This window comes from Phocoena sinus, chromosome 16 (genome assembly GCF_008692025.1).
Source record: "Phocoena sinus isolate mPhoSin1 chromosome 16, mPhoSin1.pri, whole genome shotgun sequence".
Classification (NCBI taxonomy): domain Eukaryota; kingdom Metazoa; phylum Chordata; class Mammalia; order Artiodactyla; family Phocoenidae; genus Phocoena; species Phocoena sinus.
In genome coordinates this window covers 18872057-18898952 of record NC_045778.1, presented here as the reverse complement: position 1 = coordinate 18898952, position 26896 = coordinate 18872057, and the positions used below count along the sequence as shown (strand labels likewise).

The following is a 26896-nucleotide window of genomic DNA, read 5'->3' as shown; positions in this document are numbered from 1 at the left end:
AAACAACCGAGGGAGAAATGTTAGGGTGCTACATAAGCTGAATATAGCCTGAATATTGTCTGTAAGGAGACGAAACTTTGTTAATAGAGAAGAAAGTCAGAGATAGATAGATACGTACATAGATACATATACACACGCATACTTTCAGAGGATGGAAAATTAACCATAGTGGATGTTTAAAAATTGATATGGCCATTAAATTTATACCTGTTTCCATTTATTAACAAAGTGAGTTTTGTCCATACGGTTAAATGCTAGAACATTGAGTTTTATGTTAAAGTGCAAATATCATCTTACTATAAATTTAGTTCCTACTGAAGGTTGAAACAGAAAAGTTACTGTTTCTCTTCCTTACTTCTCTTCTCTCTTGACCCCTCCCTCCCTTTCCATAAAGCCACCAGCCTTCCACAGCTTCTTTTGCAAAATGTCAATTCTGACACCATAGCCCTTCATAAAACTCGTCATATCATGGATGGACCTAGAGAGTATTATGCTTACTGAAAAACGTCAGACAGAGAAAGAGAAATACTGTTTGCTCTTACTTATATGTGTAATCTAAAAAAATGAAACAAAAGAATGTATATAACAAAACAGAAACAGACTCATAGGTACAGAAAACAAACTAGTGGCTACCAGTGTGGAGACAGAAGGGCATTCCTATACACTAATGTTGAAAAATCTGAAAATGAAATTAAGAAAACACTCCCATTTACCATTGCAACGAAAAGAATAAAATATCTAGGAATAAGCCTACCTAAGGAGACAAAAGACCTATATGCAGAAAATTATAAGACACTGATGAAAGAAATTAAAGATGATACAAATAGATGGAGAGATATACCATGTTCTTGGATTGGAAGAAGCAACATTGTGAAAATGACTCTACTACCCAAAGCAATCTACAGATTCAGTGCAATCCCTATCAAACTACCAATGGCATTTTTCACAGAACTAGAACAAAAAATTTCATTATTTGCATGGAAACACAAAAGACCCCGAATAGCCAAAGCAATCTTGAGAAAGAAAAACAGAGCTGGAGGAATCAGGCTCTCTGACTTCACACTATACTGCAAAGCTACAGTAATCAAGACAGTATGGTGCTGGCATAAAACCAAAAATATAGATCAATGGAACGGGATAGAAAGCTCAGAGATAAACCCACGCACACATGGTCACCTTATCTTTGATAAAGGACGCAGGAATGTACAGTGGAGAAAGGACAGCCTCTTCAATAAGTGATGTTGGGAAAACTGGACAGCTACATGTAAAAGAATGAAATTAGAACACTCCCTAACACTGTACACAAAAATAAACTCAAAATGGATTAAAGACCTAAATGTAAGGCCAGACACAATCAAACTGTTAGAGGAAAACATAGGCAGAACACTCTATGACATAAATCACAGTAAGATCCTTTTTGACCTATCTCCTAGAGAAATGAAAAGAAAAAAATAAACAAATGGGACCTAATGAAACGTAAAAGCTTTTGCACAGCAAAGGAAACCATAAATAAGACGAAAAGAATTGTATTCTGAACAGTATTTAATATATGACTGACACTGGTACTGCCCTGCGTATCTCAGGCAACAGATTTCAACGGCCTAGAAGGACTGATTATGGTGCCTTCACTTGTTCAGTAGCTTTCAACAGATCACAATTAATGTACCTGGTTAACTGGATTTATGAATTGCATTATCTAGTTTTAACTAAGCTAACCTAGCCTTCATTAAATAGGATACATTGCTTTAAAATTTTCAGAAAAAACAAACACACCAAAAAAACAAAACAAAATGAAAACATGGATTGAGGATCATTAGAAGACAAGCTCAAGCAAAAAACAAGATGTCAGAGTTAACAATTCTCTATTCCTAGAAGGAGTTATTGGTGAACCATATCACAAAGGAAGATCAATGATGATCTAATCAAAACTGACAAGAACCGGGCTAATAAAATTAGTTATCAGGAAGACTGCTTGAATTATGGATTTACATTCCCTAATACTCATGTTAAATTTCTCCTTAAGGGAGTATAGCATCTTGAGATTGTTTTAATGACATTATCATTAGCAAGATATTTAAAATAGTTTCTTTTATCTTTAATTGATCTGTTTACAATTTACATTTCTGTATATGTCTTGTAATATGCGTAATTTATTAGCACCGTAGTACACACGTAACATAAATAGCATATATAGAAGATGAAGGTAAAACATGTGTTATTCTGTGCTTGACAGAGTGGGATGTATAAAGGCCCCAAAGCAACCTATTTGGCTATGAATATGAATGTTTTGCTGATTAAAACACCAACAGTTCAATATGAAGAGGTCTTCAGAATGCCAGCTCCTAGCATAAGCATGTTTGCCTTCTTAGAGCTAATCCCGTAGAACAGGCATAATCTTAATGATTTCAGCCTCTGGGAAGATGTCATTTTTTTTCCAGCTGGGGGTAGATAAAAGTTATTCAGAACCAGAGTCTAAGCCATAGAAATGAATTTTATGAGCTTCCTCTTGAGAGGTGCAAATTTGGATTTTATTCAGAGTAACCCTCCTATCACGTGGCCATTTATTTTCTCATTTCCTATTCTTTTCTTCCTAAATAACCCCCACACTTCATTGGAGTCCCAGTGTCTCACATTTCGAAGAACATTTTCAAAAAGGAAACACTGGCGTTTGGAGAAGAGTTCTAGGCCAGAGAGAAAGGCAGCTGAGTCAAGTTTGGTATGCTCGCATGCCATCATTAAAGTTTTCAAAAGAATTTCAGGAAACATTTGAGGCCTATTTTCAGAAAGACAGAACTGGCAGGCCTTAAATGAAATAGACCCCCTGTAGAGAAGGGTGGAGGAGGTGTGTGCTATGATACATCCTGGCACCATGGCCCAAGGCACACTGCTGGGGCAGCACCAAAGCACTCGCACCTAACAAAGCAACACGATCTAAGAAAGTTACAAAAGAAAAAGGAAGGAAGGAGAAAGAAAAATCTCAGCCCTGACTTTTCTATATGTTTCTATTGTATTTTTGGTTTAATCAGAAATAAATTAATAAGTATACAATTCTAAACTAGGTTATAGTCCTTTTAATATATTTCAGTCTGATATCACCATGTGACCCTCTAGACAGAGCCATACAGTATAAAAGCAGGTCCAAATACCTGGGTGTGGTATGAGTTTATCTTATCCCCAAGGCAAGAGATTTTTAGGGCAAAAGCTGGCACGTACAGACAAGAGGGTGGATCACACAGCTGGGCATAATACTGGATGACTACTATTTTACAATAATATTGTTTTAACTTTTACTTGAGGAGGCATTACATATGTTGTCTCACATAGCATTAGCTAAATAGTTGAATATTAGGCCAGATAGGGAGAGAAAGTAAAAAAATAATGTGTTTGTCTAAACTAGCACTGATTATTTAATTCAAGTTTTAAAATCATACCCTTTACTTAAATGAAAATCAGCTTTGGGTCACTGTACAATAAAATAATTCAATATAGCAAATCATTGGAGAGCAGCAATAGTGGCACATTAACAAAAAGACTAGCTACAGAAATCAGGATATCTCAAGTCATACTCAATCTGAATGAGCCCAATGAAAAAGGTAGGCCTTATAGCGTCCTAATATTTAATAAACTGCAGCTATATCTGACTAGACTAGGGGAGGGAGGGCATGCCAAAAATTTACTGGCAGTTTTTATCATCTCCAAAACATCAAGGTCAGATACTGGTGGCAAGCCAGACACTTGAACCCCCTCTGTACTCAATCTATTAGCTGTGATCAGCCTTTACAAAGTTAGTGGCCTTTTCACCCCCTGTATGTTTCTTCAACTGGACCTTAGGATAACATTGGGCCATGACCAGATTTAGAAGTGAGTTGGTATGTTGGTTTTAAGAAGGTCTACATGTCGAATAATAAAAGCTAAATTATATTATTTTCATAAATTGAAAATGATTATTTTCTGAGCCCCAAAATTTGGTCTGATATTAAAGGAACAGGAGTAGCCCGTATATCACAGTGGTTTAAGGGGAAGCTGGAAAAGGTGCCCAGGCTCTGTAAGAGATCATGTACGTGATTAATGCTGAGGCCACTGCCAACAGGAAAAAGAGGGACTGCCACAGTCGGAGAGTGTGATTGTATTTGCAGTGCATTGGCTTGGGCTGATGTGTGCTCAGAGAAGTAATGTATAGAGGGTGAGAAAAGACCTGTTTTCAAATGTTGGTGCTCAGTATGGATTTTCCATTATGTCCTGAGAAAGTATCGATGGGTAATGACATACAGTCCTATTTTTTGGTGGTGGTGGGGTTTGCTGCTGCTGGAGGGGTACTTTCCCACGAATGATGGGACGTACAAACAGATTTCTTTGTCAGTTTTCACCCCCCATGTGAGTCTGGAGAGCCACCACTGAGATGTTTATCCCTTATTTCACAGTTTCTTAACCAATTGCTTCCAAGAGGTTTCTTAAATGATTGCAACCATAGTGTCCCTAAATGACCCCTTTAAGTAAGCAGCAGGTATACTTTTTGAATGTCTTAGGAAAAGAAGTTTCAGAGTTTTCAAGGCCTGTAGGTCCAGAAGAAAAAAATGAATATTATAATAATCATCTGAAAACCATTCCCCATCTCCCCCAGAAGAGGACTTCTCCTCTCGTTTTGCCCCATGTTAGACTTTGACATGCTTTCAGGCAGTGGTTGTGTGTGTTTCACGGGCAGCTCCAGGAGGAGAGAGAGGCACGCTGAAATCACTGTGTGCTGGATGGGGAAAGGGCAGCACCCGGCACAAAAATAGTCTCTTTGGGTAACTCTGGTTTTCCCAGATCTTCAGATTTCTTCAGGCGCCACCCTTTGATATGAATTGTAAGGAAAGGAATATACAGCTAGCAAACCATTAAGAGCTAAGAACCTGAAACTTTCACTGGCAGTTGTAAAAATAAAGAGCTAGCAGGCTGGAGAAGCAGCCACTAGAGTGCTGTCAAGTTATTCGAGCTGATTTGGTCTAAGTCCAGGAAGGCCAGTCGTTCCCTCGTAGGAGCCAAGTCTGACTCCTTGGTCATGACTCTTGAGGATTATGGCAGCCTGAATAGTGGCTCCCCAAGGTGTGCACCTTCTGGTCCTCAGAAGCTGTGACTATTACCTTCTATGGCAAAAGAGACTTCGTATATGTAATTACATGAGAGATATTGAGATGGGAAAATTATCCTGGGTTATCTGGGTGGGCCTGGTGTAATCACAGAGGTCCTCACGAGAAGAAGCAAGAAATCAGAAAGGAGAACGCCATCGATGTGACGACAGGCAGCATTTGTAGTGATGTGCTCAGAAGACAGAGGCAGGAGCCACAGCTAAGGGACACAGGCGCCCACTAGAAGCTGAAAAAGGCAAAGGAATGGATTCTGGCCTCAGAGCCTCCAGAAGGAACCAGCCCTGCCAAGCCCTTGACTTCAGCCTGGTGAAAATTCTTTAGAACTTCTGACCTCTAGAACTGTACAATGATATGTGTGTTGTGTTAAGCCACTGAGTTTGGGACAATTCATTACAACAGCAGTAGGAAATGAATAAAATGACTCTTCTTGAAGAAAGATTAAGAGGACAATTGATTAAATATAGAGGGAGCAGTGAGAATCGGCATCCAGGCAACTACCAACTATAGTTTTCTCTTTAGGTTGATACAGGCATTTCCTTGCCATTGGAAAAGTGGTTGATAGTGACAGTGTTTCTTAGATGTCTATGATCTTCAGGTGAGATAGTAAAACAGCTTATTTTATTACTCAAAAATTGGGCTGAGTTCACTAGAAAAAGTTTAGACTTATACACCACAAATTTCAACAGTGCTACAATTCTCAAATGAATATTAATGGCTTCATTTTTGGTTCTGGCAAACTTCTGATGATCAGTCATGGGCCCCCATCACTGGGCTACATCTCTCCTTGAACCAAAACTCAAAAATCCAGTTGAGAGGGAAAAAACAATTGTGATTTTCTTTTTCCCTACATATATCTTCTTTTAGCCCCAAGTAGAATGGGGGAAAAAAAAGGAGAAAGAGAAAGATAAATGTTAGGTTACTGATAAAAAAACATTCATTGAAAAAGAGGTTATTTATTCCGTAACCCTTGGGAATGTTCAGATAGACAGATAATGATGTTTTAATAGGACCCCACTCAGGACAATGGCTAAGAATCTCTGCTCTTGTATATTTCTTTGCAGTATATGAAACATTCCACTGATTCAGAGCTATCCATTGAATTTCAGTGTTTGAAGATGCATACTGACAGAAAACTTATGACAGTTTCCATCTACATGATTTCTTTTTAATTGGCTCTGAAAGTACCAATGACTTAAACTCCTTGCTTTTAAATGCAGACCAACTGATATATTCATACAGCTTGGAGAAATTTAAGGGACTTTGAACTTCTAAGCTTTTGATTCTTGTTTGTAGGACAAAGATAATAGATTCTAGGAGCAGAATGAGCATGTAAGGCTGCATAAATTGTGATATGCTCTATTGTGGGAGTATCCATGATATGGATGGCAACTCTTAAATTTGTGCAGTGAACAACCTGCACAACACAATGCAGCAATGCCGGGTTTGAGAAAATGGAGTAACTTAACAGTGTCTGGAACATAGTAAGCACACAAAAAGTTTATTTTATATGCTTTCAGTACAAAACACATAGGAAAATAGTAAAATCTTCACACTTAGGAAGAACTGAAGAAGGTTGTCTATCTGTTTTGCTAAAGACAAAAAGAAGACTGTCTGGCTAGGTGACCTCTTCTTTGCCTACAAGTTGGAAACAAATGAGCTTTGCTAAATAAGGTCTATCCCTATATAATTATATAGAATTATAATTAAAGAATTCTAATTCTTCTGCTTCCACCTAGATGTTTAGCGTTTTTGGTTCTTTAAGGGTATTCCATGAAATCTCCTCTAAATTTTACAATCTGTCTAGGATTTGAAACAACATTAACAAGGTGGAGAGTAAATTAGAAAATTTGAGAGTTTAGACAAAAGATTTATGTCTCAGTTTTTTTTTTAGAAAATTAGTTTTTACACTTGAGGAAGGGAATTCCTACTTCAAACACACACACACACACAGGTGCATGTACACAGAGCCCATATACACACAAACAACAACAACTGCAGCAGCAACAATAATAATATTAAAATAATATTAATAACTTTAAAAGTATTCTCCCCAGGCTTATCCCCCAAAAGATCTCTAAAATAAGCCCTATCCTTGTTTCATAGACAAACACAACATTGAACATGAAAGGCTATTATCACCACGCACAAAGTAAACTTATGTAATTTTTATTTTTAATAATAAACCATCTACATAGTGACAATTTCAAAACAAAAGATAGAATTGGTCTTCTGCCCAGGCAAAGTACATCTCCTGTAATTTCAGCTGTATTGGTGAAGAGACTTGGGATTTTCCCAATTTTTCCCCACCTACTTGCTGACATCCAAAATTCCCGTCACAGGGAGCACACACTTTCGTTGCTAAAACGACAAAAGAAAATATAGGATTTTAGCACCTCTGGGACTGTATATAGAGGAAATGCAATGAGTTCATAAAACGCTGTTTTCTTTTCTTCCTGTGCCCAGATAGAATGCTTCTTGCAGCTTTCTTTGCAGTTAATGAGTCTATGTATCTGGATTCTGGAATACGGGTGGGAGTGATGTGTTCTAATTATTATCCTGATCCCTAAAATTTCCCATGAGATCCTCACTCATTTTCCATGCCTGGTGTCTGGATGCAATGAATCCTTCTGAGGGCTGTGAAGCCTTAGAGGTTAGGTTATCTTATAATGAGAAGGAGCCTGAGTTCTTAAATGACTGTGTGGTACATGACCCATCACCCACAATCCACCTTGACTGTGATGTGAGAGAAGAATAACCTTTATTGGGTTAAGCCCTTAAGATATTTTTATGTTGTTCTTATAGCAGCCAGGCTACTCTGAATAGTATGGAGTGAGGGGAGCAGAAATGAAAAAATATACATATGCAATGTTCAGACAATATTTTCCCTCTTTCATGGGGCAACACCTTTTTCAGACTTGAATCTCAAAGATTCCTCAGGATACTAATTACTCAGGATGGTTGTTAGATGATAACTCACTAGCTTATTTTCCAAGGACTTTTATAGGGTTCTCAAAACTTGAGAGTGACACTTTACAAGAGAAAGCAACACCCAGAGGGAGAGAGTTGCCTAATTCAAGTTTCATGTTTGAATAGTACAGAAACAGTATGTCCTTGCTTGAGTCTGGCATCTCTCTTTATCTCATCATTTTCAGCTGCTTCCATGATAATTACTTTTTTCTTTTGTATCTGAAGTCAGAATTATAAGTAAGAGAATTCTGACAGTACCCTTGTAGAGCTAAATCATTAATCTTGGGACATTTATAACAGCAAAAAGACCTGTCATTAAATGTAATCCAGCTCCTTAAAAGCAGTTAAAGAACAGCCTTGAACAACAATAACAAGTACACACACACACACGAAGTTTATAGGTATATATATATATTTTTTTATTAGTAAAAGGATATTATGGACAAGGCTGTACAGGGTTATATTGTCAGCAGGTGTAAGAAGGAACTCAATTTAATCGTCAGTTCATGTCGTCTGGCAAGTGCTATAATTATTAAATAAAAATTCAAAAGGTAAATTTTTATAAAATATTTGTAAAGGGATTAGGAAAATAAAACAAAATTTTCTGAGCACCTAATGTGTGCCAAATATTGTGTAAAATACATGATTTTATGTATCCTTACCATGTGGCACGTAACGCAATTATTATTTTAACGAAGAGAAAATAAGCTCAGACCAACAAACTCATTTACCCGAGGCTACATGGCTAATAAGTATTAGGACACAGACAAAATGTATTTCCCAAGTCCGTATTCATTTCGCTGTACTTTATTGAAGCACTAAATTTGAGTGTTAGAATTAAATAACTATGTCTAAAGCTGAGATTCTCAGGTAAAAGTTCTATTTGTTGTATTATAAATAAAAATCAACATTCCATCTCTCATCCTAGTATGGCATTTATAGCAGTTGAGTTTTGAATTTAGTGATTAGAATCCAGGGAGAAAGGGAAAGGGAGGAAAGGTACCAAGAAAAGTAATAAAGAAAAGTTATAGTATCTCAAGAAAGAAATCTCAAAACGGTAGGCTACTGGTGCTATTTCAACACTTGGACGAGACTGAAAAAGCCTGTGTAATGTGGCACATTTTTATTTCATTGGGTCTGGGACACATTTGGTTTGTGTTCCTTGAGGCTGTTGTGTATGAGCTAGTAACTGCTGGGGGGCCTCCTTGCCACCTGGTGTCTAAATCTAACCCTCCTCTTTGCTCTCTATTGCATTCACGGTAACTCCCACCAGTGTCTAAGGAGATCTTTTTAAATATTGTAATGTCATCTTAGTATATTTTATTGGAAGTCGTGTAGAATAGTCAATAAAAGCAGATTCTGTAGCTAGACTACCTGAGTTCAAATCCCATCTCTGATACCTAATAGCTGTGTAACTTGATAAAATATATATTTAATATCTCTTTCCCTCAGATTTCTCATCTGCAAGATAAGGATAATAATAATTCTAAATTCACAGGATTATTATAATGATCAAATTAATTTGTGTATGGGATAGTATATAGCACATAGAAAATACTAAGTGTGTTAATTACTATTATGGACCATAATATATGCTATCATTGTTTTCATCTCTTAAGTTAACCACAATGTCATGAGACTTATTCTATAAAAATATAAAGGAGAAAAGGATTAAAGGGAAAGTTTTTGGTCGTGAAAGGGGGAATAATGTTACATTATCAAAGATTTAGGGGCTACAAAGTGCAAAAGATATAAAACAGGCCTTTTGTTTTATTTTTAGTCAGTAGCAGAAAATACCAAGTCGTTTCAAAGATATTCTCTGTCCCTAGAAAGATAAAATAAGTCCACGACACTTATTTGATATTTTCTATTATCAAACCAGATCTCCAGTTAGTTGAGCTGTTACTGATCAGCTGTACCATCTTCTTGCTTCTCATGCTAATCAGTAGAAGGAAGGGAGGGGTGGATGCCAGAACTTGAGAGACGGCAGGGAGAGGAGTGAGAATCCAGGTTGGGGCAGTATCAAAAATGGCTGAGAGGTTTGTGTTGTACCAATAAATCAAGTTTCAAAGGCATCCCTTTCACTTGTTAATAAAATTGTCTATGGCATCAACATCACTGGGTTATTCCAGCCTTTCTCATTATACCTTCTAAGCTATAACTTAAGAGATTAACTGGCAGACTGTCTACTCCAGAGCTTGGTCTGCCCTCTTTTTTGAGGAGATAGATAGATTATTATTGTAACCACTATTTATGAAAGATTTCTGGCCTCTGGTTTCCTTAAAATATTTCCAAAGTCTACCCCCTCCTCCTTGGGTATCTTTCTCTGCAGGATCCAAACTCAATGATTTAAGACACAAGTGGCTGACAGAGATCCCGAGAACCCATTATGAAAATGAAGGCAGAAACAACCTTTGTATTTTCCAATTTAAAAAGCCTTCATGACATAGCACATTTCAGGCTGAGAACGTTAAAAATTTATCATAGTTTCAGTAATTGCAGCTTCCTCTGGAACTTGGCATAAGATGGAATCGTTTGTAAAATGTATATTTTGTTTGGCACTCAGTAGGAAGCTTGCCAGGCAATACATTTAATTAGGAGCATGAGGAAAAGAGAATAATTGTAGTCTGTCACAATATATTATTGTTACTTTTAAGTTCTATATGTGTTTAAGATAGTCGTCTCATAACAAGGTGTGTATTTAAAGCTAGAGGTAAGTTCCTTTTCATCAGCCCAGGGTTTTTATACGGGGACATATATTCTTTTTGAGGGGAAGGGTACGTTAGCTACATCCCTTAGATAAAACTCTGTGTTCATTGTTTAACCTAAGTGAGCATTAGCCCCTCTCCTTAGTAACAAATTTTGTCCATTGTTTAAGACCTTGAAAATTGATGCATTGCCTTTTGGGAGCTTGGACAGCTTTATTTAAGTTTAACTTTCTCTGGAGATGCATAGACATAATGAAATGCAGTGCCCGTCTTGAACATAACCATGTACATAGCATCTAGTCCTGCCTGATTCATAAAGTAAATTTGATAAGAGCAAGTCAAAAAAATTGTAATGATTAATGTTGATTTTTTAGAAAAATTCAAAGCAACCTATGTCAGCAGATTCAAAGAGGAGAAGTATGGTGATAACTATCTACTGAGGCCAGGTTTTCATCCTCTTAGCTGTGAGGTTCCATTTTTACAGGAAAACTTGCTTGTAATGTATTTGAGAGGCCCCATGAATAAAATGCAGTGAAAGGGCCTTTTTGACATACTAGTCACAAGTGATTTGATGTTCAGGTTTTCAGGTGTAGAATACTCTGATCATTTTCCTTTGCATGAATCCCCCTATGTTGTATTAGTATAGAATGATAGTCCCTACGTGAACAGATTTTTCTCTTAACAACACATCTTATTAGATTTAACATTAGGGCATCTACCCTCAAGACTGGTCCAAGATGTAAATAAGATATTGGACAAAGGTTGTGTCCATTCCCCTTCTCTTCAACTCCACTGTATTTTGGCCTCTCAAAATCTCCCTTTCCTCACCCTGACTGGCTTATTCCTTCTTCCCACCTTCCTCACTCTTCTCACTCCCAAAGCATCGAAACAGACGGCAAAGCATCAAAACAGTTGCATTAGTGAGTGATTTTTTTCAGGGTCCTATTCTCTGCTAGGAACAAGGATCAGAAACCACATAATTGGAACAGCCAGTGTGCCGATACTCAGTAGAGGGTTAGGAATTGGACCTAAAGGAATAAGGAGAGGAGCAGTTTTAGGTGGATGAAACATTTATATTCATTCAGGTCAGTTATTCATTTATTTTTGAGGAATGAGAAGACAGAAAAATATCTCCTTATCCCACTCCAACTATGTAAGAAGTGTACTTCTTTCTTAACTACATTGCAAATCCCTAAATAAACCTAACTTGTATTCCATGGCATTAGAAACCAAAATTATCTTAAAATAACAAGCACAAAAATAACAACTTATTGAATGCTTACTTTGTTTAAAACAATGTTCTGAGCACTTTGTGGAAATTAAATCATGAAGTCCCTAGAATGACTTCATGTGGTGGGTGCTCCTATTTCCTATCACTGGGAAACTGGGGCATCAAGTGGGTATTTATCTTGTTCGACTTACACAAATGGTAAGAAGCAGTCTCTTTGGGGAAATAGTCCACGATAGTGTGACTCCAGGTTCATACTCAACTACTCTGATATTACTAGGAAATAATTGTGGAGGAGAGGTAATGTGATAAAAACAAAGTACAATTAACCAAAAGACTGTAAAAAACAAAAAAAAGATTAAAAATAGGAGGATTAACAGCATCCCTGCTAATCAAAGTACACTGTTGAACATATAAGATGTCCAAAATCTCATGTTTCCACCCAGAATGAAGAAAATACCTTTGCCTTCAGGGGTCTGCATCCACCAAAAGTATCTCTGGGCTAAGGTTTATTGTACAAAATACATGGGAATGAAGATCAAATGGAGTCCATCTTCTTGGCAAAATATCCTGAATCTTAACAAAATAGGCCTTCTTTTTTTTTTAATTTTTCATTTAATACTGGAATCTAATCATGGCCTGTTTAAAACTAAGTATGTAAAACCAATGGCTTATACTTTGGGGTACAAATCTTGTGTGTGTGTGTTTGTATCTTAGCATGAACCACTGCAACAAACATGTATTCGTTTATTTTAAGGGGAAAAGGACCACTGAAGCATACAACTGATGTGATCTATGCAGCTAAAATGATATCAGAATCAGGATCAAGGATGGACGTCCTTGCTCGGCAGATTGCCAACCAGGTGAGTTCTTTACAAATGGATGTGATGAAAGTTCATGGTAATTGCTCTCTGTCATTTGACATTGTTTAAAACAAAGTTGAATTTTTACTCTGTTGGATTGTTTTTTCCTAAATTATTATTGAATTATTTTTATTTTTTTTTGCATAATTAACACACAAGTAGTGGAAAATTTATTCTGAGGAAGTTTATTTCTTGGTGCTTTATTATTACTACTATTATCATTATTATTATTTAGGGCTGGATTATTTTTAAGATTTTTGAGCTTCAAATATATTCAAATTATTCTAAATATCAGCTTTATGAGTTTCAGATGTACTCAAATTATTTTAATTGGCTGTAATACCCCATGTTAGTATTCTTTTTCTTAATATCTCAGATTTCTTATTTTTGCTCTTCAAAATTAGTGCTTTTCAAAAGTATGTTAGGTTTTCTGTGTAAACAATATGTTCTGGCATTCTATGTAAAACTGTGAGACAAATAGTAATTAGTAGAATACTGAAGTGAAGATATAAAATGTAGGAAGCATTTAATCCTTATAGATGCTCTAAATACTTGGTTTCCTTTCTTTAGATTTCTGATGTCTCTATTCCAGTTTTCTAAGCAGCAGCTACACTATTAGAGTTACCTTTTGCTTAACTTTAATTGAGAAATCTGTCAGTTTCTTTAATGTACTGAGATATTCAATTACTATTTCAAACTGAGATATAGTATTCCTTTGCAGGTTTTACATTATTCAACTCCATAATACATATTTATCTATCTTTGGGGGAAAAAAAAACACTTGTCTTCTTGAGTCTGAAATGACTTTCATATCCTTTTTGTGCATACACTTTAAGAGAAACTTTATTAGGCTACTTATTTTTATTTTTTTTTTATCCTCTTTTTCTTGGAAGCTGAGGAACTTTCTCTTATTAGATATTATATTTGTGGATATAAGGGAAGAGAAATAAACAAGGAAAAATAATAACAGAGACAAATATTTAAAAACATACTTGAATATATATATATTCACATATATGGTCATATATATTTTTTCAAGTTCTTGCTACTACTCTGTAAACATTTTATTAATCTTTTTGGTATTCAGCATTTACAGTTAAAAACAAACTCTATTCTAATATAATTCAAAATCTATTATGAATAAATGAGTGAAGCCCAAATCTGCCCATGGTTTTCTGTGTTCTAGAATTTTATTGCATTCACTTTTATGAGACAAAATAGTAGTAAGATAAATGAAACCATAATACATTAAACAGATTCATGTGTTCTAATAACTTTTAAAATACTTAATGATTCCTAGCAGTGTACTTCTGTTTGTTTTAGAATGCACAATTTTCAAAGTCCAAATAATTGTGTCACTTTGAAGTTGTCCTTTTCTTCTTGACTGATATTCTTCTTTAATTGGATTAGGTCACCTTGCAGTGGGTGCGTCTATAACATAGCTGTATTAAATCATGCTATTGTTTTTAACATTATTCACATTGCATGGAAGAAAGCAAAAGTATTGTCTCACTTCCATATAACTTTGACATTTTAAAAGAAGCTTAAAGAAACAGTCACTGACTAATGAAGAATTATGGATGACTCTCTTTGGCCTTTTCCATTTCATATAGTAAAGTAGTTTCAAATGATATATTTAATTTTCATCTGAAGAAATACGGTTCTGAAGAATCAGAATTGAATCACTTATAGTGACTATCTGGGAAGATTCTCTATGATTGTGCTTCGGATATTTTTTGATAGATCAACATAAAAAATTTAGACAAAAATAATTACTGAAATTGGTTGTGGAATACAATTGAATACTGTAAATAAGCAAGGCAGTTTTTACAGTGTCAATGTATATTATGAAAAAACTCTGCCAGAACATCGGTTGCTTTTAATTTTGAACAAACTAATAGCCCAAAAACCTTTTAATAATTTTTATGATGCTTTCCAGTCTGCTTTTGGCTAGAGTGTCAGAAGGTCAAACATCAATCAGTTTTCAATTCTATCCAACATGGATTTGTGAAATATATAAATAGTTGGGCCAAGTTAGTTTCATTCTATAAAGTTTCAGAGTCAAAGTTCATATGTAGAGAGAATGAAATGAAATCAAATTGAGACTTCTAGTTCTGCCTTCCTTGATTTTTTTTTTAACCCTTCTTCCCTGTCTTGCTTCCTTGAACATATGTTTATTGTATATAACTACATACAATTTACTACTCTGGCATTACCATTAGGTAGCTAGGAAGAGATGATTGAAAATCTTCTGTTGTAACATACAGAAGCATAATGTAAGCTTACTTGTCCCAATCACTCAACATCTCTTGGATTTAGAATTATCTTGAGATGGTGAGGTAGATTTCATATGCCATCCAAGACCATGTTGTTTAAGTCCTATAGAACTCTGGTGCAAATCCTGTCTCCATCAGCCAGTATATTCCTGAGGGTCAGGATGTTGTTAGTTATCACAATTCTTAAACATTTTCCTCATGAATAAAGAGAATGACAAGTTGGAAAGGTATGCTTCTTACAAATTTAGTATTTCGGACTCTTGGTACACATCTCTTTCTATTCTTTGACTCTTCATAGTAAATCATCATGTTAGCAGGTATTCTAAATTAGATGAACTGGAAAATACCTCACAAGGTAGGAATAATACACTGAAAGATCTCAATTAGTCACAAAGCAACCTACCTCAAATAGAAAAGAGGTGAATAGGAAACAAAATAAAATTAACATCTTCTAAAGTGTTTTGTGCAAGAAGAGGACAAAGTTGGACTTTCTAACCCCTGAGTGTTGTGTCTGAATCCTAATACTCCTTCACTGTAAATTTTCCAAAGCAAAGATATCCAGATTGTTGACTGGGTACTCCCACCTAACCATAACAGGACACAATTAAAATGAATTTTCAGTGTTAAATATATTGAAAGCCAAAGCTAATTTAAGAAAGATGACATTTAAAAAACATTACAAGGCAAATCATACACAGTGCACTCAACTATGAACAAAACAATCTCCAAGTGTAATTTATATTGATATTTTGACAAAATATTGTTGGTGGCTAGCCTGATTTGTATTGTTTCCTGCTGATGTTATGAGTAAAAAAAAATGTAATAAAACTACACTAAAAAGAAACTTATGAAGCATTAATTACATCATTCTAACATGTCTCTTAGGAATATAACTTCTAGATGCACCTGTGACAATATTTGTATTTTGACACAATTATTTGTCTGAAATTTATCTTGAACAGAGAATTTGATACCTAGATTTGTTTTCCAGATTAATGAACCCCTGCTTTATAAAAATGAATGCATAGCAGTTTCTCAGAAATTAAATAGGAATAGATAAAATACTGAAAATATTTTATCTGTTTGCATCCTTGAAGTAAGAGTTTCCTGTTAAAAGGCATGCTGCTTTACTATTTTTCTTTTTTATTGGGTCTTTGTCATTTTCCCATTGAAACAATATCTTAAATGATTTGAGGGTGATTATATATTCAGTATTATTTCACGTATGCAAAACTATAGCCTTGGGTACCCAGAATAAGGTATTTTATGGCCTAGGAAGAAGGGGCTATTTGGTGTAAGAGGGGAAGACGAAAGATGAGGAAAGTTTCTCCTTACAGGTGGCTGGCTGACTTTAACCATAAATTCCAAATAATCAAAATTTGTCTGAATTACCTTTCCACCATCCTTTCCATATCCATATTCTTTATACAGGGTAAAACATTTGTATAAGTTTATTTCAATCCCGTAACTCTTCAGTTGACACGTTTCAGGTTTCAGGGAGGGAGATGATGTGTTTTGAGTTTTAATCTAATACATAGGGAAGCCAATCCTTCTGAGAATTTCTCATGGAAGTCAGCATAAAGCAGAAAAGTAGGTTGGGCCAGAACTTCATACCTACTAAAGGAAGGAGCTTTGATGAAGATGGAAAATATCTTTGTCTTTAATTTGCATTAGTGTTCAAAGGATATGTCACAGATAGCAGTCTCTCAATGATTGTATGTCCAAACCAAGTTGAAACTAAAAATGAATTGGAAGCAGTTCTTAAACTCAAAACTATTTTAGGGACTTCCCTGGTGGTCCAGTGGGTAAGACTCCGTGCTCCCAGTGCGGGGGGCCCAGCTTCGATCCCTGGTCGGGGAACTGGATGTTGCATGCAGGCTGCAAGGAAGAGTCTGCATGCACAACTAAGACCCGGCACAACCAAAATAAATAAATATTTTTTTTAAATAGACCATTTTAGGGACATCCCTGGTGGCGCAGTGGTTAAGAATCCGCCTGCCAATGCAGGGGACACGGGTTCGAGCCCTCATCCAGGAAGATCCCACATGCCACGGAGCAACTAAGCCCGTTCACCACAACTACTGAGCCTGTGCTCTAGGGCGCGAGTGCCACAACTACTGAGCCTGCATGCCACAACTACTGAAGCCCACGTGCCTAGAGCCCGTGCTCTGCAACAAGAGAAACCACCGCGATGAGAAGCCCGCGCACCGCAACAAAGAGTAGCCCCCACTCGCCACAACCAGAGAAAGCCTGCACGCAGCAATGAAGACCCTGCACAGCCAAAAATAAATAAAATAAATAAAAAAAATTTTAAAAGACCATTTTAGTCTAAATAAGGAGATGTGACAAAATCTGAACAACATATACAATTTCTGGTAAAACAACATTTATGCACTGAAAAATGCCAAACTATAATTTCCCAACTATAACTCTCACAAGTCAGCAGGTCCACTGTAGACCATATGAATCAATGTCGTCCTCCATCATGACATCATAAAAGAGCCCCACTGTATTTTTACCATACTTCCATAGATACCCTTCTCTTTTGTGTCTTAGAAACCTTAGTTTGCTAAAGAGCAGCAATGATAGGCATAACAAAGAAGAAAAATGTTCAAAGTATGCTGAGATTTCTGGATGTAGAATCAACCCAAATAAATGACTGACCAAATTTAATAGATGGGAGAGAGGAAGGAATCACTCTTTATTGAGATAGTTAGTAGAACAGGAAAAATGGTTTTATAATAGGCAAGATGGAGTATGAGACAGTGGAGGGTTATATGTGTTGAGTGTGAAATCTTGATAAGACCGTGAGATGAGCTGGGGCAATACAATACGTATATGGATTTTCTGAAGACAGGGCTGGATGATAGAGATTTAGTCATGTTTATTTTGTAAGTGATCAGTGAAGCCAGAGCAGCATATATTGATAGTATTATCCAAGAAGAGGGTAAGAGTGAGAAGATGCCCAAGAATGAAAACTCAGAACACCAATAGGGGTGGCACTGAAAATTTTTAGAAAGCATGTTCGTGAACAAGAGGAGAGAAAGATTTACAGGTTGAGGGAGGGATTTTGGTTTGAGGGACTTTATGTTGATAGATTCAAGGATAGAAAAAGACATTAAAAGTACAGAAAAAGATGGGATCATGGATGATCTGTGACCCTGAGGAAGGTGAAATGAGACAGCCTCTGGGCTGGAGTATAGGTGGAGAAATGAGCCCTGTGGGAAGGGAAAGGTCATGGACACAGACTGCTTCTGCTCTCACTGGTTGCTTGAAATTTCTACTCTAGAAATTCACAACAACATCTAATAACTGTTCCCTTAACAAACTTTGCCAGCTTAGCAGAATTTGTTGTCTGTAATTGTGAAAGTCATTTTAACTGTGTCTTAAATAAAGTTTAAACTCCATTATGAGCAAAAAAAAAAAAATAGCTAAACTAATGGAATAAAGGTCTTTAAAAGTATTCACTTTGCTAATACCCTTAAAATTCAAACTGAAAGGTAATAAATGTTCTTCACTTTTCCTCTCATTACTAAATGATGTATTCTGTATTGGTATGAAGCATCTTACTAGAAGAGTGAAAGCCGGTTTAATGTGCCAAAACCACTTAGGCTGACATGCCATCTGCTTGTCTGTAGTGAGTGTCTTGGTGGTTATAAAATTTAAATAAAAAAAAAGAAAATCCATGAATTAAAAAGCTAACCAGGTGTCCTGGTTAACATCTCCTATCTTAATAAACTGGGACATAATAACCAAAATGTGTTATGATATTCTACCACTTGATTTGACTAAAAGTCCCTAGCAGTATTCCTTTAAAAGTTTTTTTGTACAAATTTTATTTTTTTTAAAAAGTAAAGGATATGAATGTTCTATTGGGTGGGCTGAAAGGTTTCTTCCTTAAGATGGCTCCAGTAGCACTTAGTAGTCTTGAATTTCATTTGAAACAATTTTGTTAGATCATGGGTGGCAGCTGTCATATCAGTGTGCATTTATAAAAAAAACTTATCAAAAGTGGTGAATTTTTGTGTAGCCATTTTAATGTTGAATATGGAAGAAAAAAGGCAACATTTTCAGCATATTATGCTTTACTATTTCAAGAAAGGGAAAAGCCAACTGAAACGCACAAAAAGATTTGTGCAGTGTATGGGGAAGGTGCTGTGACTGATTGAATGCGTCAAAAGTGGTTTGTGAAGTTTTGTGCTGGAGATTTCTCTCTGGACAATGCTCCATGGTCGGGTAGAGTTGAAGTTAAATCAAAACAGTAACTGAGAACAATCAACGTTATACCACTTGGGAGATAGCCAACATACTCAAAATATCCAAATCAAGTGTTGACAATAATTTGCACCAGTTTGGTTATGTGAATCGCTTTGATGTTTGGGTTCCACATAAGTTAAGCGAAAAAAACCTTCTTGACCATATTTCTGCATGCAATTCTCTACTGAAATGTAATGAAAACATTCCATTTTTAAAACAAATTGTGACAGGTGATGAAAAGTGGATACTGTACAATAATGTGGAACAGAAGAGACCGTGGGACAAGCGAAATGAACCACCACCAACCTCACCAAAGGCCAATCTTCATCCAAAGAAGGTGATGTTGTATATATGGTGGGATTGGAAGAGAGTGAGTCCTCTATTACAGGGGTCCCCAACCCCCAGGCTACAGACCGGTACCGGTACCGGTCTGCGGCCTGTTAGGAACCGGGCCGCACAGCAGGAGGTGAGCGGCAGGCGAGCAAGCAAAGCTTCATCTGCCGCCCCCCATCCCTGTCGCTCGCATTACCACCTGAGCCATCCGCCCCCCCCCCCCCCCCCCCCCTCCCCCCCCCCCCCCCCCCCCCCCCCCCCCCCCCCCCCCCCCCCCCCCCCACCGTCAGCAGAAAACTTGTCTTCCATGAAACTGGTCCCTGGTGCCAAAAAGGTTGGGGACCGCTGCTCTATTATGAGCTCCTTCCAGGAAACCCAATGATTAATTCCAACAAGTACTGCTCCCAGTTAGACCAACTGAAAGTGGCACTAGACAAAAAGCGTTCAGAGTTCGTCAACAGAAAATGCATAATCTTCCATCAAGATAATGCAAGACCACATGTTTCTTTGATGGCCAGGCAAAAACTGTTACAGCTTGGCTGGGAAGTTCTGATTCATCCGCCATATTCACCAGACATTGCACCTTCGGATTTCCATTTATTGTGGTCTTTACAAAATTCTCTTAATGGAAAAAATTTCAATTCCCTGGAAGACTGTAAAAGGTACCTGGAACGGTTCTTTGCTTAAAAAGATAGAAAGTTTTGGGAAGACGGAATTATGAAGTTGCCTGAAAAATGGCAGAAGGTAGTGGAACAAATGGGTGAATACGTTGTTCAATAAAGTTCTTGGTGAAAATGAAAAATGTGTCAGGCACTTTTTTGGCCCACCCAGTACCAATCTAGGTCCCAAACTTTTTCAATTAGCTTTATGTAAAAATATAAAAGGTGAGGAAAACATAATTTGATTTTAATAACAGAGATTTGGCAAATAGTAGAAGAGCATTCTTAAAGTGGGAATGATTCATTCTCCTGGTTCTGCTTCTGGGCAGCTAAAAGTGACTCAGAAAGACTTTCCAAATGTCAATAGAAAAGAAGGCTTTAACAAGTCTTATAGTATGGAATTTACCAATCACTATGTTTTTCATACTTCACTTATAAAACTACTATCTTTAGGTGTAACCAACATTTTCATCAATTCTGGGAATGAAGGGTAAATCTGGATCAAGTAACTTTTTTTGTTTGTTTGTTTTTGTTTTGCGGTGCGCGGGCCTCTCACGGTTGGGGCCTCTCCCGTTGCGGAGCACAGGCTCCAGACGTGCAGGCTCAGCAGCCATGGCTCACGGGCCCAGCCACTTCGTGGCATGTGGGATCTTCCCGGACCGGGGCACGAACCCGTGTCCCCTGCATCGGCAGGCAGACTCTCAACCACTGCGCCACCAGGGAAGCCCTGGGTCAAGTAACTTTTAATTTCCAAAGTTCAACTTCAAATTTTCTACTCATTTGACTCATTCTTTGCTTAACACAATTCTAGACTCTTCTAGCATGGCCTTGAAAGTGTCTTGAGAGAGACTGTATGTTTTGCTTAAACTTAGGTGATTGCAACATTGGTTATCAGTTAACAATCTAATTATTAATTTGCAAGTTTGATTTTATCGGAAGTTATATAGTGGTGCTTGGTCTTTAAGGAATAAATTCACCCAAATCCTACCTACAATATACAGATAAGAGTGTCAATTTAAGCAACCAATTTACAAATCAGAGTGGCAATTTACTGTTTATATATAAGACAAAACTGGCAGGAAGACTCATATTGTTCCTAGACCTTAGAGGTAGGGATTCGAGCCAGATCATGTGAGTCTGAATACCAGCTTTACTCTTTCTCAGCTGGGCAAGTCAATTAACTTATCTATGCCTCAGTTTCCTCCTTTGTTAAGGAGGAAACTGAGGCATGGAGAAGGAGGCATAGAACTTGCCTCATGAAGTTGTGTGATTATTAAAAGAGTTAATATAGGTAAAGCACCTAGAAGAGTATATGACAGATGGAACACTGTATGTGTCAAAGATTATCATTGAGTCCATCCATAAGAACAAACAACAGGTAAGACCATTCATTACTCAGGATAGACAAAACAACGTTTTGAATGAATGTCATAAGAGATCATTGTGTAGTGAATGAAACAGAGAAAACTCAATTCAAATCTTTACGCAAATCATAAATTCTATCCAAAACCTAGCTTGCAAGTATGCAAAATGACAATAATTAGATCTCAGTAAAATGGCCCTATGAATACTAACTTAGAATTATGCATGTAAAGGACATGGCACAGTGCCTGACACATAAGAAGTACCTAATAAAGATCAACTTCCTGTTGTGGTAAAACAATGAGATGACTTGCCTGTCATCATTATAGGTAATTCTAGATAGCTAATTTTTGTCTTTAAAAAAATCTAAGCAATCTTTATTTCAAAATAGACATAGTTTTCCCATAAATTCTCTTTTTCCTTGAAATTATGCAACCCATGGTAATCTGTGATTAAAAAAAATTCACTCCAAATTCTCCTAAGTTCAGCGATTGAAAATAAAATGGATTTAAAAGCAAGTAGATATGGATTCAAATACTGGCTCTAGCATAAGCTCTTCAATCCTGGGAAAATTATTATGCTTTCTAAACTTCTCATTTCTCATGTGTAAATTGGAGAAATCCCTTCCTTTACTTGTTTTTTTGCTTCTTCTTCCTCCTTCCCCCTTCCCTTCTCTCTCTCTCTCTCCTTTTCTTTTCCTTCCACTCCTTCTCTTTCTTCTTACTTAGTTACAGTTTAATACTCCTGATGAGACTTGTGGGAGTATCCTTTCTTCTGTGTTAAAAATTTGAAAAACGCCCTTAATATCAAGGTCTCTCTATCATCTGATTGTCTGTCTGTCTGGTTATCATGTGTCATGTCATCTGTCCATGCCTATCTAGCAGGTTGATAGTATTTCTGCAGAAGAATTTATATCTTTGCTACCTTTGTTGACTAAATTTTACTCAAAAGTCACATGTTCTCATCTTGTCCACACATTCTGGAGCTATGTAGATTAGTCTATTTAGCAAATATAAAAGAGAATAAGATTCTCAGGATTTTTTCAACAACACTCCAGCTTATTAACTACTATGTAAAAGAGAAATGCATGGAATACTTGCAGGTCTTTCGTCCTGCTTTTCAGTTTTCATTTTAGGCTATTAGAATTAAAGCTTTTTAAATAATAACATTTTTATTACTATAGAAATAATATAATTTAAGTAATATATATTAAGATATGTAAAATATGGAGTGAAAAATATTGATTATATCGTGTTTATTAACCATTTTCACATTATTTCCCGCTATGTTTTAAACACAAGTATAAACACATGTTTTTTACATACTTTGAGATAGTATGTGAAATTTTTTTTTTTTTTTTTTTGTGCGGTACGTGGGCCTCTCACTGTTGTGGCCTCTCCCATTGTGGAGCAACAGGCTCCGGACTTGCAGGCTCAGCGGCCATGGCTCACGGGCCCAGCCGCTCCACGGCATGTGGGATCTTCCCGGACTGGGGCACGAACCCGTGACACCTGCATCGGCAGGCGGACTCTCAACCACTGCGCCACCAGGGAAGGCCCAGTATGTGAAATTTTAAATGCTGTGTTTTTTCCTTCCAAAAACATTTTCCTTTGAAAATACTAATTTTTGAGACTGTATAATATCACATTATATAGATATGTATCCTTATTTAATCTTTTCACTATTATAGAATATTTATTTCCAAATTTTGCTATTGTAAGTAAGGCTGCAGTGAATATCTTTGCATATAAGTTACAGTTCATATTTCCATATCCTTATGAATGTTTTTAAATTGAAATTAAGTTATCGGGGATTTTAAAAAATCTGTTCTAATTGCATAGGAGAAAGAACACAAACATTAAACACTGACCACAGATATTTATCATGTTATGATTAAGCACAAAGCTCTACTCCAGGAAATTCCTTACAGAAGCTAACGTAATGTAGGAGACTGTTTTTCGTAAAGAAATTTAATACATCTCTAGGGCTTCCCTGGTGGCGCAGTGGTTGAGAGTCTGCCTGCCGATTCAGGGGACGCGGATTCGTGCCCAGGTCCGGGAAGATCCCACATGCCGCGGAGCGGCTGGGCCCGTGAGCCATGGCCACTGAGCCTGCGCGTCCGGAGCCTGTGCTCCGCAACGGAAGAAGCCACAACAGTGAGAGGCCCGCGTACCGCAAAAAAAAAAAAAAAATAATAATAATAATGCATCTCTAAAACATGTATGCTGCCTCTTTCTTGGCTCCAGGTAGATCCAAAGCTGTTAGCTAAGGTGGAAATGATTTCTTTTGTCAGTAATAGCTAAAAACATTAAATGCTGAAAGTAATAGAACATAATATATGTTTTGTGGCAGATGTTTTTAATGCCCATATAAATAACGAAGGACAGACAATGCAGAACTATGGGTCCCAAGGAGTATTCTAATAGCAACTTTAGATGAAGGGAATAATTGCATTTTAAATACTTCTTCAGATTTACCTAAAAATGAAATCTAAGGCTTCTAACCTTATCATAAATTAAAGGCAATTATTTCATGTACCTTTTCATGTCTGGAAATTCCTTTACTACTTCTGTCTATGCTAAAGTAGTTAAGGTTGGAACATGAAGAAACTCTTCTAATGGTGGAAGCATATCAGAATCTACATGGCCTTGGTTGGAGAAATGGGACTCAATGCAAATAAAGTCAGTGCCTTATAAGATACGTGCAATCTCAATATTGAATTGCTCTGATCTACTTACTCTTTGTTTTGCTATTTCCATTTTTATCTCATGCATGTTTAGTGCCCAGATCCATCATGCAAACAGGACTTGTTGGCCTACCTGGAACAGATTAAATTCTACTCTCACCAGCTGAAAATCTGCAGTCAGGTTAAAGCTGAGATCCAGAGCCTGGGAGGAGAGCTCATCATGTCAGCAGTGAGTACTGTCCCAGACTTAACCCCACCACATGTGGAAGAGGAAGCTACACCCCACCTTACCCCACCAAATCGTTTAGGGCCATGTAGGTTAGAAAAAACTCAACTGGAGTATCTAAAATTGCATGAAACTAAACGAGCAAGAAAGCATGCCAGATTTCTTAAAGAAATGTTAAGTCAGTATAGCTTGTCTTTATTTACTTCAGAGATTTTACAGTGAATCAGGTTTGGTAAGCCCCTTGTATAAGAAATGGATGTGAATTTAGAGCATGGTTTTCTGAATTGAATCCTCTAGTTTTTTATAAAAATAAGGACATATGTAATTGCAAATCAATGAAATAATTGCTTTATTACTATTAATTAATATTCACTTTCTCATTATTCATTTTTATATCATAGAAATTCAGGTCTTGAAAACTGTTACCTCCAGATGTAATTGTAGCAGTAGAATATGATAGAATGTAAATAGGTTTAGAGGAACCTTCATAAATTCTTTGGTGACCCTGAGTTTCAAACTGCTATAAAATGACCATGGTAGAAATAATGTCTACCTTTTCTACTCATCTTTTAATAACAACAGTAGATCATTTCTCTAGAGTGGGTCTGGTAATAAAATAATATTTGATGTCTATATTGGATTCAGTTATCAGTGACTTTGAGAAGGACATTGACCAAGATTATAAATTTAAGTTAAAGTGAAACATCATGAACATTCTAGGAACTTATGTTCATGAGGACAAATTTTTTAAAATGATAGCATACATATAAATCTGTAAGTCTGGGAGCTCTTTAGCCAGACTTTGGTCTTTCCCCCAATGAACTAACATTTTTCAAAAGAACATAGTTGCAAAAACAAAAGCAAAGGGAATTCCTCGGCAGTCCAGTGGTTAAGACTGCACTTTCACTGCCAAGGGCCCGGGTTCAATCCCTGGTCAGGGAACTAAATCCCGCAATCTGCACAGTTGGCTTAAAAAAAAAAAAAGAAAGCAAAGAATTACCATCAAGGGTAGACGGCTGGGAACTAATCCTTACTGACTATCTCTTGCCTATATTTTGTCTCATTTAATCTTCACAATAACATACCAGATAGATTGTTTCGTTGTTTGTTTTATGTTCTTTAAAACTTGAAAAAAAGGAAATTTAGAAAGGTTAAATAGCTTCCCCAAATTCTTATTAGTAAATATCAGACCTGGGGGTTTACCTTCAAAGGTCTTGGCTTCTCTGTTCAGGTGGACAGGCTTGAATCTATGATGGAACCGAAAATCAAAAGTGAATAATTTGGAAATTATGTCTAAGTAATTATTAGAGATAAAAAATTAGTTTCCTTGATATTCAAATTGTACAAAAACAGTAATGCAAACCAACATAACCTGTGCTATATTGGTTCCCTATCATTTTTCAAAGGAAAATGCATTTTAAGTAGTCACTGTGTATCCACACAGACATGTGTGTGGGTATATGATTCCATGTGTGACTACATATATGCATATATACAAACAGAATGCATATACGTATATAAACATTAAAAAATATTGTATCTTTATTTTGGATTATTAGACACTCAGTCTTCATTTTCTCACTTAACATTATACTACTTTATTTTTATATTTTTAAAATTCATTTATTTTATTTATTTATTTTTGGCTGTGTTGGGTCCCCTTTGCTGTGCGCGGACTTTCTCTAGTTGCGGCGAACAGGGGCTACTCTTTGTTGCGGTGCGCAGGCTTCTCATTGCAGTGGCTTCTCTTGTTGCAGAGCACGGGCTTTAGGCATATGGGCTTCAGTAGTTGTGGCACACGGGCTCAGTAGTTGTGGCTCTGGGCTCTAGAGTGTAGGCTCAGTAGCTGTGGCACACAGGCTTAGTTGCTCCGGCATATGGGATCTTCTTGGACCAGGGCTCAAACCCGTGTCCCCTGCATTGGCAAGTGGATTCTTAACCACTGCGCCACCAGGGAAGTTCCCATTATACTACTTTAAATGTGTAAAAAATATAGTTATTTGTATACCCAAGCCTGTCATCTGTTTACTTTTCTCAATTTCACACACTCACCATCATTCACAAGGTCTAAATCCATATGAATTTTCTTTTCCAATTATATATTTACCTCTTCATGTTGTCTGAAGCTATGCTTTCAAAAATGTTGATAGAAGTTTGGCCTATACATTATGTTAAAATGTATTACTGTTAATGGTCCCTCCA

The 26896-nt window shown here is 36.7% G+C and overlaps 1 protein-coding gene across 1 annotated transcript in view; it reads left to right on the top strand.

The window, feature by feature from the left end:
- The window catches only part of CTNNA3 (catenin alpha 3), a 1597197-nt gene that overhangs the window by 1517600 nt on the left and 52701 nt on the right, over positions 1–26896 (top strand). The window contains exons 16-17 of the mRNA XM_032609210.1: positions 12790–12895; positions 24563–24697. Of these exons, the coding sequence (XP_032465101.1) occupies positions 12790–12895; positions 24563–24697 (241 nt within the window). The remainder of the gene's footprint in view (positions 1–12789; positions 12896–24562; positions 24698–26896) is intronic.